This window comes from Chiloscyllium punctatum, chromosome 7 (genome assembly GCF_047496795.1).
Source record: "Chiloscyllium punctatum isolate Juve2018m chromosome 7, sChiPun1.3, whole genome shotgun sequence".
Classification (NCBI taxonomy): Eukaryota; Metazoa; Chordata; class Chondrichthyes; order Orectolobiformes; family Hemiscylliidae; genus Chiloscyllium; species Chiloscyllium punctatum.
This window is the reverse complement of record NC_092745.1, coordinates 36,794,387-36,807,390: the sequence shown is the minus strand read 5'-3', so window position 1 is coordinate 36,807,390 and position 13,004 is coordinate 36,794,387. Positions and strand designations below refer to the sequence as shown.

The 13,004-nt window shown below is 39.9% G+C and overlaps 1 protein-coding gene across 1 annotated transcript in view; it reads left to right on the top strand.

The window, feature by feature from the left end:
• Nucleotides 1-10,921, top strand: part of LOC140479588 (solute carrier family 53 member 1-like) — a 309,449-nt gene extending 298,528 nt beyond the window's left edge. Inside the window, exons 14-15 of the mRNA XM_072573401.1 lie at nt 4,037-4,246; nt 6,936-10,921. Coding sequence (XP_072429502.1) covers nt 4,037-4,246; nt 6,936-6,996 — 271 coding nt within the window. The 3' untranslated portion in view covers nt 6,997-10,921. The remainder of the gene's footprint in view (nt 1-4,036; nt 4,247-6,935) is intronic.
• Nucleotides 10,922-13,004: the final 2,083 nt, after the last annotated feature.

Genomic DNA, 13,004 nt, shown 5'->3' with positions numbered 1-13,004 from the left:
AGGGAAAGGATATTTAGTGAGACTACAAAACCTTTTTAGAGCTTTTACTTCTCTTCCAACACATGGAATTTTTAAAAAATGAAAGGCCTTTGAGACTCAATGAAGATAGAGAGTAAGGGTAGGGAGGTCAAGCTTGTGATGGACTGAGTTTGGAAGACCTAACCTCCAAAATGATCCTAGAATAGTCAGGGACGTGGCAACAAAGTAAAGATCCTGACTGAGGCTGTTAATTTCTTGAGTTTGTTTGTGATTGTTTTCTGCAGCAATATAGCCAAGAGCCCACAAGGGTGCAGGCTGAGCTGGATTTAGTAATGACGAATGGGCCACGTTTATTTAATAGCCAAATTATGCATAAAGATCTGTTTAATAGTGATCATAATGTATGAGAGGAAGAAACACAAGACAACACAAAATATTTCAGATTAAGTTAAGGCTTCACTGGAATGAGTCTGTTCACTGTAAACTGGGAAAATCTGTTCATGTTTAAAATGACAGAAGTTGATTGGTGATGTTAAAATACAATAATCCCATGAAGAAACAATTTATACCCTACGTGATAAGAGACTTGCTTGTCAAAAACAACAGCATGGGTGACTAATGAGGTAAGAGACAATGTAAAACTAAAATTTAAAGCATACAAAAAAATCAAAAACAGTACAGATCCCAGTGATAGGTTAAGTTGCAAAAGGCAGCAGAACATACAAACATATGAATTAGGAATCACATGGTTGTTCAATAGAACCAACAGTAAGACCTACGAAAACAGCATTAGAAAATATACTTGCAAACAATATCAGAATCACCACACAATTTTTTTGTGTTATGCTATGGAAAAGAGGGGTCAGGAACAATGTTAGCTGTTGAAAAAATATGATGGTAATCTCATAAGGGTATGGTGAACTTGCTGAATACTTTGTGTACCTACTGTGGAGGAAGATGCCAGCTGGTCATTCCATGGAAATTAATGTTGGAATAGTGATAGGTGCTCACCATGATTAGCATATGCAAAATAACAGAAATGATTAGATTAGATGGCCTACAGTGCAGAAACAGGCCATTTCGTCCAACAAGTCCACACCAACCCTCCGAAGAGTAACCCACCCAGACCCATTTCCACCCCCCCCCCCCCCCCCCCCCCCCCCACTATATTTACCCCTGACTAATGCACCTAACACTATGGGCAATTTAGCATGGCCAATTCACCTAATCTGCACATTTTTGGATTGTGGGCGGAAGCCAGTATCCGGAGGAAACCCATGCAGACACTGGGAGAATGGGCAGGCTTGAATCGAATCTCGGTCCCTGACGCTGTGAGGCAACAGTGCTGACCACTGAGCCACTGTGCTGCCCTAAATGTAGAAAATAATGCCACTAGACAATGATAAATCCTCAGGACCAGATGATTTCCATCATCAGATTTTAAAGGAAATCAGTGAGAACATTGTAGATGCTCTGACTTTATAATCTTCCAAAGTTATCTCCATTTGGCAACATTCATTGAGGATGGAAACTTTTTCATGTTACCAAACTGTTTATGAAAGGTAAGAGATAAAAATCAGAGTATTATAAACCAATTGGCCTTACATAATTAAGGAAGATAACAAGAGCTTTCAGCTTATTGGAGAGAGCCAACGTGGATTTTAGAGGAAATTTAATTTTATGAAGAGATGATGTAAGAAGTGAACAAGAAAGATCTGGATGTTTTATATGAGTGCTTGATGTAGTTCCTCATTCGAGACTGTTAGCTAAAATTGAAGGTCATGGAACTGAAGACACATTAATAACCAGGTTTGGAAATAGGATAACCATCAGGCGATAAGAGTAGGAACAATAGGCAGGCTAGGAGATTTGCAGAACGTGACTACTAGTGTTCGTGACCTGAAATATTCATTGTATTTGCTGATTAATTTAATTGATGGGGTGAAAACACATATTCAAGGTTCTGATGACATAAAGGTAGGTGTCTTTGTTAACATTGTAGTTGGAAGCACTAAATTATAAAAAGATATTGATAGATTAAATGAAAGGGCAAAACTGTGGCAAATGGATTTGTGTGGGTAAATATGAAGTCATCCACTGTGGATCTAAAGCAAGAATTGAGTACTTTCTAAATGGTAAAAAGCTAGAATCAGTGAAATTCCAAAATTACTTGAGGAATATTAAACTTGGATCATTAAAATATTATGAATAGATACTGAAATTGATCAAAAAGGCAATGAAATATCTAGAGAGAAAGAATACGAAGGGGTAAAGGTAGTGTTTCAGCTGTAGAAAGCCCTGTTAGAACACATCTTCGGTACTGTAAATATTCCTGGGCACCAGCAACTGGCCAAAAGATATATTTACCTTGGAAGACATACAGCATAGATTGACTAGAATGATAGCTGGGTTAAATCACAGGATAAAATCCCTGGAAATAAGATTACGGGTGATTTGATCATGATATTAAGGGGCCTGGGACATGGGCATCACTGACAATGTGAATATTTGTTGCCTGGCCCTAACTACAATTGTGTCATCTCACAGGGTAGTTTCTATGGGTGTAGAGTCAGGTGTCAGCCTGAGTGGGTAAGAATGGCAGTTTCCCTTCCTGAAAGAACATTAGTTTCATGGTCACATTTATCAATGAGGCTAATTTTCAATTCCAGATTTTCATTCCACCAGCTGCCTTGGTGTGACTTGATAAGTCTGGGTCTCGGATACTAATCCAATGACATTGCTACTACACCATTGTTTCCCTGATAGATAAAAGCTATTCCCACTGCTTGGGGAATCCAGGACTAGGAACATAGTCTCAAGCAATTTGAGCCAGGCTTTTCAAGAGTGAAATTACGAAACTGTTCTGTACGTGCAGAGTGGAATTTTAAAAATCTTTTGTACGAGCGCAGCTGATGTTTGATCGATTGTTAATTTTAAAACTGAGATTAATGGATTTTCGTTAACCAAGGATATAATGATAGAAATATGAACTTATGTTGTAAACCTCATTGAATGGCAGAACAGCTTCCATGGATAAGCTAGCTCCTATTCCTATAATCCTAGGTCAAATGAGACTGGATTCATGGGGTCTGTCAATATTTGCATGCTAACCTATTTGGGATAGATTGTATGGGGTGGCTTTATAATTAGGCTGCTTTGTGGGTGAGGAAGCATCTGAAATCTGTTGGTGAGAACAATGATATTATTGAAGATGCAGTGTTTTAGGATATAAGCATACAAATTAGAAGCCAGAATGTAGGCTACTTGGCACTTTAAACCTGCTCTGCCATTCACAGAGATCATGACTGATCTGATTACTCTCCATTCTCACCTACTCTGATAATGTTTCACCCTTTTGTTTATCAAGTATCTATCTACCATTACCTTAAAGGTATTTACATGTCTCCTTCTCTCAGTCTGAAATGAGGGACTCTTATTTTAAAACACTGACTCTTAATTCTAGAGAGTTGGAAATTAACATTGGCTTTTGATGGGTTGGGAAGGGAATTTTTTCCTGGAGTGGAAAGAGTGTGTGAAGACAGTGAGAGAGTGAGACATAAAGAAAAGAGGAATACCGTGATCAGTAATGGAGACCTTGGAGGCACAGGCAGGATGGGATGGGGAGCACTAGTCTTTCAGCATTATACTAAAATATTTTTCTTGTAAAAATATGTAACTACTTAGTTGGTCACCCAACAATTCATCACTGCCTAAACTCATATTTAGCAAAAAGTGCACTGACAATAGGATATGACTGTCATCAAGCAAACAGTGTGTTAAAAGGCATCTAGTGCCTGTTTAAACTCAGGATTGCACTAATTAGAAAAGTATAATTTTGAGAGTGTAAGAGGATTGTTGTATACCACAACTGTGCATTTCCCCTGTGTTGAATTATCACATTGTGGATAAAGCTAAGGGGCAGATTTTTAAAGATTTAGAGGTATTCCAACTGACTAAGTAAAGCTCAGCCCAAAGATTTGATCACTTTGCGATACCTTGCATATTTGGTTGTCATAAATACTGCTGCCTGCTGACATTAAATTATATTTTGTTGTAGGCGGTTTGTGTGGAATTTTTTCCGGCTAGAGAATGAACATCTGAACAACTGTGGTGAATTCCGTGCTGTACGTGATATCTCAGTGGCTCCCCTCAATGCTGACGACCAGACTGTCCTGGAGCAGATGATGGATCTTGAAGATGGAGTACGGAACCGGCAGAAAAACAGAGTGTGGAAACGCACTTACAGCATCTCTCTGCGTAAAACTCTGTAAGTATTTGCTCCTAGCCTGTGGGGCAACTGCAGCAGCAGGGGAGATCTGAAAAGAAACCAATAACACTTATGGAATACAGTAAACAGTGAATTAGCTTTCATTTATAGTATTGTACCTTTCACTGTTGTGAAAAAGGAGACATAGCAGCCAGGTTGGACACAGCACGATCCCACAAATAGTGAAGAAGTAATGACCAGATAAAGGCCGAAAGAACTGCTGTAAATCAGAAACAAAAACAGAAATTGCTGGAAATGTTCAGCAGTTCTGGCAGCATCTGTGGAGAGAAATCAGAGTGACCTTCCTCAGAACATTCAATAAGAACTGTTCAAACGCAATTCACTTTTTTATTTTGCTCGAAGGACATGCCTGGTAGAGTTAGGCCTATGGTTTCTGAACTTGAGGTCCTGCATCTAATGTATGGCATCAACATAACTGTCACCTTATTGGTCTTGGTGCAGTCAGCGTTGGTCAATTTAAATATGAAACTAGTGCCCTTCACCTGTTTCAAGACCCTTCTGCAGACTGGGTGAAGAATTTGTTGGAGAATGCACTGTGATAGCTGCTACTTGTTTACTAGTTATGACAGCCAAAACAGCTACTGACAAAATAGGAGCAGAAGTGTTTGTTTTAAATTTTCTCTATATGGACTGGGGAGGAGCAAAAATGCTCTTCATAGCACTGCTACTGACACATATTCGATCTTTCTGCAGCTTACTTCTCTGTCAGCTGGAGCTTAATATGCTTCCTGAATGCATTAAGAATCCTTGGCCTCTGTCCTGGCCATCTACCAATGAAAATAGTCTTTCACTATTTAGTCTTTATAAGGTAGCCAGGTTTCATTCAGGTGTAATTCTACTAAGCTATTGAAGCAGCATTCAGGAGATTTATAGAAGCATAAGACATAAGAGCAGGTCTTAGCCTTGAGCTTCCTCTGCCATCTAAAATGATTATGGCTGATCTTTTACCTCAATTCCCTCTTCCTGTATTATTCCCATAATGCATAATTCCAATCGCATCCAAAAACCTATCTATCTTTGAACTTGAAAATAGTTAAAAAGCTTTCTAGTGTAGAGAATAGCAGTGATTCACAGCCCTTTGAAGAAATTTCTCTGTTTTCCTCATCTCAGTCCTCAATGACAGACCCCTTAATCAGAGAAAGTAACTCCTTACTTCTAGACTCTTCAGCCAGAGGAAATTTCTTCCCAATATCTGTTCTATCAAGCCCTTTAAAAATATTCTTCTTTAATAAGAGCACCTCATATTCTTCTCAATGCAGGGGTACTTAGGCCCATTTTACGATACTTTATGTACAGCAAACTATAGGATACAGCTATATTTCAACTCACATGTTTGACACTACTGTGTGTTAGACTATGGCTGTTTTGTATCTAATGTCCACTTACCTGTTTTTGCTCAAAACTCCTAATGAGTACCCTAACATAATTAAGATCCATCTGTCCTAGTTTGCTTTATTTTAATTGACTCCCAACATCTACAGCCTTTGTGTGAGTTGCAAACTTTCACTAATTAGTGTGAAAAAGTACTTTGTGGTTTCGCTCCTGGATGGCCTGTCATTTTTAAGCTCATGTTCCCTTGTTCTGGACTGCCCCACCAGAGAGCGTGATTCTCTGAATGTGCACCTCGTATTTTAGTTTCTGTCTCAACTGCATAGCCAAAGTGTGCATAACTTTACAGATGAGGAAGTGTTCTGACGGACAAGGCGTAAAAGGGCAGTAGAGTTCAATTGACACATGGCAAAAGCCATGCCATGGCTGTAAGGACACTGGATTTCAGATCTGGAGAAACATAAACCAAAAACTGAGAACTGAAGTTGAATTTTGATTTGACTTATTGTTGTCGCAAGTACCAAGATACAGTGAGAAGTATTGTTTTTGTATGCTACTCAGGCAAATCATACATAAGTACATTGGGGGTAATAGAACAGCATGCAGAATAGGTGTTACAGCTACAAAGAAAGTGCAGAGAAAGATCAAGTTGAGTATTTGGGAGGTCCATTCATAAGTCTGATAATGTCAGGGAAGAACTATTCTTGAATCTGTTGGTACCTGTTTTCAAATTTTTGTGGTGATGCATTCTCCTCTATTCTGAAAAGAAAAGTACAGAAATATTGAAAAAATGTGATAGCAGTTTGCAAGGATAATAACAGATATGAAAGGATAACATTGAAGAAAGACTCAACAGGTTGGGTCTGTATTTCTTCAGGAAGTGATTTGATAGATACCATAAAATTCTCAAGGCTTTTGATAGGATAGTTGTAGAGGTGATGTTTCTCCACTTGTTCGGAGGTTTATAACTAAGGGCTAAAAGTCACTGATCTATCCAGTAGAGAATTCCAGATGAACCTATTTATCCAAACTGTAGTAGTTAGCATCCAGTTAGCATGAAGAACTCGTAACCATAAGGAGTAGCTGAGTCAAATAAAATTACACATTTCAGGTGAAGCTAGCTAAGTACATGAGGGAGAACAGAATAGCAGAATATATATCTGACACCGATGTTTATGTGGAACGTAAACATTTGTTGGGTTGAATGGCCCATTTTTGCACAGTACATTCTGTATAATTCTGTTGAGAGGGTTGAATGACAATGAGAACATTGTGTGAATGGGCAAACAATTTGATTGATTGCTGTTGATTTTTACATTGAGCTGTTTGTGTCCCACAGAGTGAGGCCCCGTGATGCAGCCGTGTTAATCGAAGACACAGATGATGAAGCATACACATGAAAGTCAGCACCGAACAGCCATTGTCCTTCACACGTTCCAGTTCTACCAGGCACTGAACACAATCTGCCACTCTGCGTGGCAACAGACTCAATTCCATTTATCCCCTTTGATTTAATACATTAATTTAAACTGATATTAAAAAAGCAGTATAAAGAACAATTTTACAAACAACAGCAAAGCATATCCACAAGGATCAAATCAAACAGAACAGACTCTGTGCTGGAAAATACCAATTTTTTTTTGTTTTGTCTTGTTATTTTTTCCTTCTCTCTCAGGCTCAGTATAGCTAGGGCTGGTTTAAGCTGGTTTAAACTGGTTTATTCACTTCTTTCTGACCAGCTCATGGCCCTGGTTGCACTTGCAGGGAAAGTGCACTTAATTGTACTTCCTACGTGAAGTTATTGTGTTTAAAAATATATTCATTTTGATATGCATTTGTTCTGTTCCAATCGGAAATGTTCATATTATTTATGAAAGAAACTTGTGTCCTGTATATTGATGCAGAAGTTAGTGTCAATGTTCGTTGAACTTTTATTTTGTGTTTCAGTCAATGATTAGCTTTCTCTTGCAAGAAAGCAAAACCTCCTTATTAAGAGCACTTCAAAGCTTTCTAGGTGGTAGTTCCTGCAGAGCTGTCAAACACAGAAGTCCTGCATCCAACACAGACCACCAGGCTACATTCCACTGACACAGGTTACCATGACAGGCTGGTTTCTTTCGAAAAGTATACAGGTGCCACAAAGTCTTTGTATTTCTCATAACCCATATCTGCAGTCAGTAGCGTCAAAGTCTAGTGCAAAGAAATGATCTGTTGTCCATCGAAGAAACTTTACTGTTTACATATCCCAGAAACTGGATGGGAGTTTCATAGGACATTCAGCAGGAATAATCCGTTCCTTTTTTTTGTTGACTAAAGTTTGAATGTCAAGTGATGGATTTCCTTAGCGCATCTATTCAGTGGGATTTCCATCTTGCTTTTCATTTCTTTGTACCATTTCTATAAGCTGCTACTGTGTTCAATGCACCCCGTCTACCGTGGTGTCTGGAATGTTGATTGGTGCAATGAAGATTTTCCTGGGAACGATGAGTTCAAGGAACTATTGATGCCAATGTTTCAGAAGCTGCCCTTCCTCTCCGTTCCCTTGAAATTGTGCATGCTGCGGTTTCTCCAGTAATGTAGGCTCATGGCAGTTTGAGTGTCACGTCACCTCACAGGTAGATGCTTCAGCGGAGCCATCTTAAGGTCCAGTTCAATCAGCCAACACCAAGGTCAGCAGAGAGATTTCAATGCAGTGGGTTGTTTTGAAGAGACATCCTTCTGTTACCTGTGCCAATGGCCTAGACTCCACTGATGTTGCAAATCAGTGTGAAGGTTTGCAGTAGTGAATTTGGGGATTACTCATTGATCACCTCGTCATATTCTGAATTCATTCTGTCTACTTGATCTTAACAGGGATTTCTGTTTTTTAATGTATTGATATCGCTAGATTGGGATATTCAGGACATGCCTTCTAATAATGATTCTCTTCTGACACAACCTTAAGAGGGCTCCATTGTAACAAAGAACTCATGATCCTAGGCATGCACAAAGGAGGGCAGGGTAAGGACAGGCCTGGGCATGAATATTAAGTCCCCTTCTGTCTCCTGGCTGAGACTAATAAACAGAGGTTTACAATTTGTTGCAGATGCCAAATATTGGGGGAAGACTTCAGTGTAGAGAAGCTCTGAGTTTGTCTCGCTTGGATGCAGGACTGCCTTCCATAACAGAGTGTAGTTTAGCACAATCACTTGATCCTGGAAGTTGAAGCAAATGTATGAGATTTGGATATGATCAAAGTTTTTGGTGAATGATTCATTCATAGATAAAATAATGGCAAAAAATCTTTCACTGGTACAAATTCACGATATTCATCCTTCATTTTATACAGAATTTCACATTCCTGTTGTCTTCTGTTAATAAAATGTACAGAAAATGGATGAGATTCGGTCATATTGCAATACTTGCTGAGGAAAAGGGATAATAAGAACATTAGATAGCTCAGCCAAATGTGAACTTTGCGGTGAATGTGGAAACTCAATTAACATGCTTTCGGCAGTTCCACAGTGCCAGCACTGGCAGCCTCCATTGCCCCTTTTATATTATGGACCACTTCCAGTGAAAGTGCAAAAAACAATGGGGTGAGTTATAGTTATTGCTACATCTGACCTGTTTGTTGTGTTGGGGCAGATTCAGCCAATCATGTTTGTGAATCTGACCTCACTCAAATATTGGGCAAAGCTTCATAATTACTGAGCACCAGGGCAAGTGAGGGCTGAAAGTAGAATACAGAGTCACTTCCTGTCAGTGATGGGTTAGACCAAAGTTAGAAGGGATCCCTTACCTGAGTTTATTGTTGAGAAAGCTAGCCAGGGAAATAAATGGATTTGGCACTTGCATTATTTGTGAAGCAATGTTGGATAACCAGTGACAGAATTAATTCAGCACAAGTGTACATTACTTGATTCCACTTTCTTATTCAGTAGCAGTTAGGATTCAATCCAGTTTCATAGCCTAACTCTAAATTAAATCAAATCAAATCTAAATCAGAAGTAGAAAGGTGAGCATTAAATCCAGATTGCCAAATGTCTTTCAGGGGATACTTTCATATGTTCTCTTTGTAACTTTAATCTGGGATCACTTTTCTAAATGGAATTGTGACAGAGGTTGGTTAGCTTTCACTCCAAAGTTCTGCATAGGCATTGGCTATTTTCTGTTCTGAATTGGGCTAGTGTTTGCTGAATATTTGACAGTCCCATGCAACTTCCCACCCCCAAGCGCAAATACAAGATAGCCAACCTAACCAGGCTCACTAGCAGAAAGAACACAGCTCTCTAGTTGGCATAAGTGTAATGCTGATGACGGAGAACAGCAGATGAACTGTAGGTACTCAAACATGTGTTCCATCTCTTTACCTCCTTTATTGGTTCCTCATGGTGACAGGGCATGATTGGATTGAGGCATTGCCGTTATTGCTTGCTCTGCAAAGCCACCCAATACCTCCACTCATCCCCTTGCTTGTCGGAGAATTTCATTGTGATCTTTGAACAAGCAAATCGGGTGTAGGATGTCTCCCTTCTTTTGCAGTTAGTGTACAACACAGAAGGATGGCAGTACTTTGTCTAATTGATGGGAAGGTGGCATGGGCTTGCTTGAAGCTACTGAATGCTCAGCCCACAACATAAAACAACGAGAATCAAATCCATGAGCAGTGAAGATTCCTGATCTTGGACACTGCAAAAGAACGTAATCTCCAGCCCATACTATTTAACACTCCATAACTAATGATCGGTCCATTCCATAAAACTCTCCCCTTCTATAGAATGTTGATATATTCTATAAAACCCTACTACAACCTACGTCTGACCCATTCTTAAAAACCTCCACTTCCTTTACAACTAATTGGTCCATTCTATAAAATTATACCCCTCTGTAACCAGTGACTGGTCTATTCTGTTAAAAATATCAACAAAACTTCACCCTCTAAAATCAATGACTCGCCTATTCTTTAAAACCCTCCACTTTCTGTAACTAGTGATTGATCCATTTTATAAAATAATCTCTCCCCTCTATAACTAGTGACTGGTACATTCTATAAAACCCTACCTCCTCTGTAACCTGTGTCTGGCCCATTCTAAAACCCAACCCCTTCCATAAGCAGTGATTGACTCATTCCATGGAGCTTTGTCCCTCTATAACCAGGCTGATTCTAAAGAGGTCATAGATTTTTGCTAGTGTAATGTTTGAATAGGTCACTGTTTTGAGATTCTAGTATTTTGTTGGAAAATTGCTCCTGAGAGACCATAGGCTACTTCTAGGAGAAAGTGAGCACTGCAGACGCTTGAGATCAGAGCTGAAATTGTGTTGCTGGAAAAGCGCAGCAGGTCAGGCAGCATCCAAGGAGCAGGAGAATCAACGTTTCGGGTATGAGCCCTTCTTCAGGATTCCTGAAGAAGCGCTCATGCCCGAATCATCGATTCTCCTGCTCCTTGGATGCTGCCTGACCTGCTGCGCTTTTCCAGCAACACATTTTCAGCAGTCATCCCACAGTCCATATGTTATATTCCTGATCGACTGATAGAATGGTCATTTACTTCAGTACAGTCTAGATTTTTGCCACTTACTGGAAAGCCCTGTTCTCAATTGGGTTGTCATCTGCTGAAAATCTGACAGTTGCATTCTATAGGCACTTCTCACCTTCTCATGAATAAAGCCAAAGCAACGTTTGCAGCTCATGACCTGAAAAGAGCAGCTCTCTAGATAGCATAAGTGTAATGCTGCAGGTGATGATGGAAGGCAGTAGATGAGCTGTTCAAATTTGAGTGGGAATATTCTGGATATAGGGAGAAGCATGTGACGTGACGGTGAGTGTGACCATTCTAGAATTGTTCATAAAGATATGCAATTACTCAGAGGTATTTGACTGTGTATTGACCGCAGATGTCCTTGATTTTCCTCCTCTAACATGCCATTACTGTACAATAGAGGGAGGAAGTTTTGAGGCTGCGGTATCGACACCAGAAGGTAGGTCTCTCCAATTAACAATCAAAAGTTGTCTAGTTTTTAAAAAAGAATCTTTTTTTTTGTTCCCTAACTATTTTGCTGTCCACTGTTTTCCCCAAACAATTGGGTAAGCCTTTACTCCTGACAAGAGTCGATAGCTTGCCTTGGCCTGTGAGCGGTTCAGATTCAGCACCAGTCCCTGCTGAAAGGCATCTCTAACCCCACTTTAGGATGCAGGAGGCCACTGTTGCCATTGGAGAATTGCAGTAAAGCACAAAGGTGTCTGCAGTTCGGATCATTCCATCACACCCAGCAGAGTGGCAAATAACCTTGGGAATATGGAGACTTTGTCCCAAAAATGCAATGTTCTTTCTGTGCCCCATATAGTTAATCTAATAGCGAGTCTCACAATGTTATTGTTATCAGTTAGCTAAGTGCCCACCCATTTTATAACCTAGCCCAAAATGTAACTCCCTGAAAAGACTACGGGCAGTTGAGCTATTCTTTACCTAATATTGATTAAAAGAAAGTGTGTTATTGTAAAAGCAAAGACATGGGTTACAGATTTTGGGGACCCTGTGCATTCCTCCACTTGGTCCCAAGGGGCACCTCTGTTAATCTTTTACAGGACATCAACAATGAGCATTTTCAAGCAGCTGCTGTTTGGTCCAGGAGCAATTAAGTTAACTTATGTGGCACTAAGCAATGCCATTATGTGTGATCCCAACTTCCTGTGCAGTCAACTTGTCAATTCATTTGCAGAGTAATTAACACATCCTTGGCACCAGTCTTGGGGGGAAAACTATCAGAATTATAGCCAATTTGAAAACTTAAATGGCAGATAGCTCAGGGACCAGTCTGTGCTGAATAAAGCAGAATATTGCTTTATTCTGTGATGCAGTTTTCCAGTTTTTAATATACTTAGTTTCAGAAAGTCTGCTGAGAAGGTTCTTCCTTCTCCCTTGCAAATCTTGTGCACCACAACCATGTTCTCAGAGTGTTCAATTACTAATGCTGCTAAGCCAAGGTATGCAAGAGTCACCTTGAGAACTAATCCCTTGTGTCCCTCCAGACAGGTGCATGGGCTCAATATGTGGCTTTTATTCTTGGGCCCCAGCCTCCTAGGATGTAAAACTAGGATCAGCAACGCACATTTAGTGGGCCTATGATATTAAAATCAAACTGGCTTGTGCAGATGCCTCAGGCTTCTGAGCTGTTGGGCCTTTTTAACGTCAGTCATTAGCCTCTGATAACTGAACCATATTTGTTGCACTATCTTAGGAATTGAACCAATCTGGCAAAACTGCAAAAAAAAGAGTTACTCATGAAACGGCGAGTCTCATCTGTAAATATTCTGAAGCTGGCTCTCGTTGAATTCCTAGCTCTGGGTGGGTTTTTGAGCTGCTTCATTGTGCTCTCCAGATGGCTAAAGACTTGAATCTTGTGAAGAGCATGTTCAGGGATTGTT